Below are 1,230 nucleotides of genomic sequence, written 5' to 3'. Positions count from 1 at the left end.
TTTAAAGCAGGGCAAAAAGATGTAGCATCTGTTGCTTGTTTGTATGGGTGAGTTTGTTCGTGTGAGCTGGTTTTGGACACTACTTGTTTATTCCATAGCATCACTTCAAAGATTCACCACACCCTCTTCCTGTCCTCGATTTAACCACTGTACTTCCTTCTCGGTCGTGTTTTACATTTAGCTGTGCAGGCCAGATAGATACCATTGGCATCTTTAGCCCCCTCTCTCTCTCTCTCTCTCTCTGAGTGCTAATCTGCTTTCCTCCTGCTCTGCAGTGGTGTACAGGTGGTTAGCAGTCAACCATGGACACCACCACCTCCCTAAAGATGACCTCTCTGGCCGTCCAGAGTCTGTTCAGCTACGTGGAGGAGGAGAACATGGCGGCTATCAAAGCACATTTGGACAAGTTCAAAGATGTGGACAGCCGGAGTGATGTAAGTTATAGTTTAAACGTAATGAGATGCTCTTTTAAAGCATGTCTTTTGTGGGAAAAGGGATGATTGTGATATTGTGTTCATTTTATCATTTGATTTGTTCCTTGCTTGAGATTTTGTATTCATTCCCCTTGCAAGTTTTTTGTTATGTCTTTAATTAGTTCAGATCACTTTGTAGACATACAAGAATAAAGCAAACTTTTTGTAGGCATTTATAGTCGACATTAACATTGATGTAATGCACCCTGAAAGAAACAAATGCAGATTTTAGAAAGGTATATTGAAAGCCAGGACTGCTACACACAGTATACACATTAGGTAATTGTTTCACCAATTAGAGGAAAGTGCTGGTGGGATGTTATGCCATCAACAAATCCAATGAAAAGACAAAAAACTACAATGAACTGATCCTATTAGCAAATATTGTCTGTCTAGCCAGAGCCTGATATAGCTCAGTCGTCTGTGCTGTAGATCAAAACACACATCAGTGAACCACACAGTCACACCAGGTGACGCGCTCCTTCATTTCCATGACCATGGGCACTTCAGTTTATTTTAATGTCAGTCCCCCTGCTGTTGTAAATACTCACTAGTGGACCACATCCACGTCTGAAAATCGTCCCCACCAAATGCACTATTTACTCCTGTCTGTATAATATTTGCTTGTTTTTAGGTGTTTTAGGACATTTTTTCCCCCTTTTTCAGTATATTAATGACTAGTTTTTAAAGATGCCTGGGCTTGGGGATGAGAGCCACGGGAAAGTATTGAGAGACTGTTGGTTTTGGTCTTTTCATG

At 41.1% G+C, this 1,230-nt stretch overlaps 1 protein-coding gene across 2 annotated transcripts in view; it reads left to right on the top strand.

Moving 5' to 3' along the window:
* LOC118337523 (kinase D-interacting substrate of 220 kDa B-like) overlaps positions 1–1,230 on the top strand; it is a 43,423-nt gene that overhangs the window by 3,815 nt on the left and 38,378 nt on the right. For both annotated transcript variants that reach the window (XM_035674605.1, XM_035674604.1), the window contains exon 2: positions 276–434. In XM_035674605.1, coding sequence (XP_035530498.1) covers positions 303–434 — 132 coding nt within the window. In that variant the 5' untranslated portion in view covers positions 276–302. The remainder of the gene's footprint in view (positions 1–275; positions 435–1,230) is intronic.

This window comes from Morone saxatilis, unplaced genomic scaffold (genome assembly GCF_004916995.1).
Source record: "Morone saxatilis isolate NCDOM2014 unplaced genomic scaffold, NCSU_SB_2.0 Contig3, whole genome shotgun sequence".
NCBI classification, from domain to species: domain Eukaryota; kingdom Metazoa; phylum Chordata; class Actinopteri; family Moronidae; genus Morone; species Morone saxatilis.
Note: the sequence above shows the minus strand (reverse complement) of the source record. Positions and strands in the feature narration are given on the sequence as shown.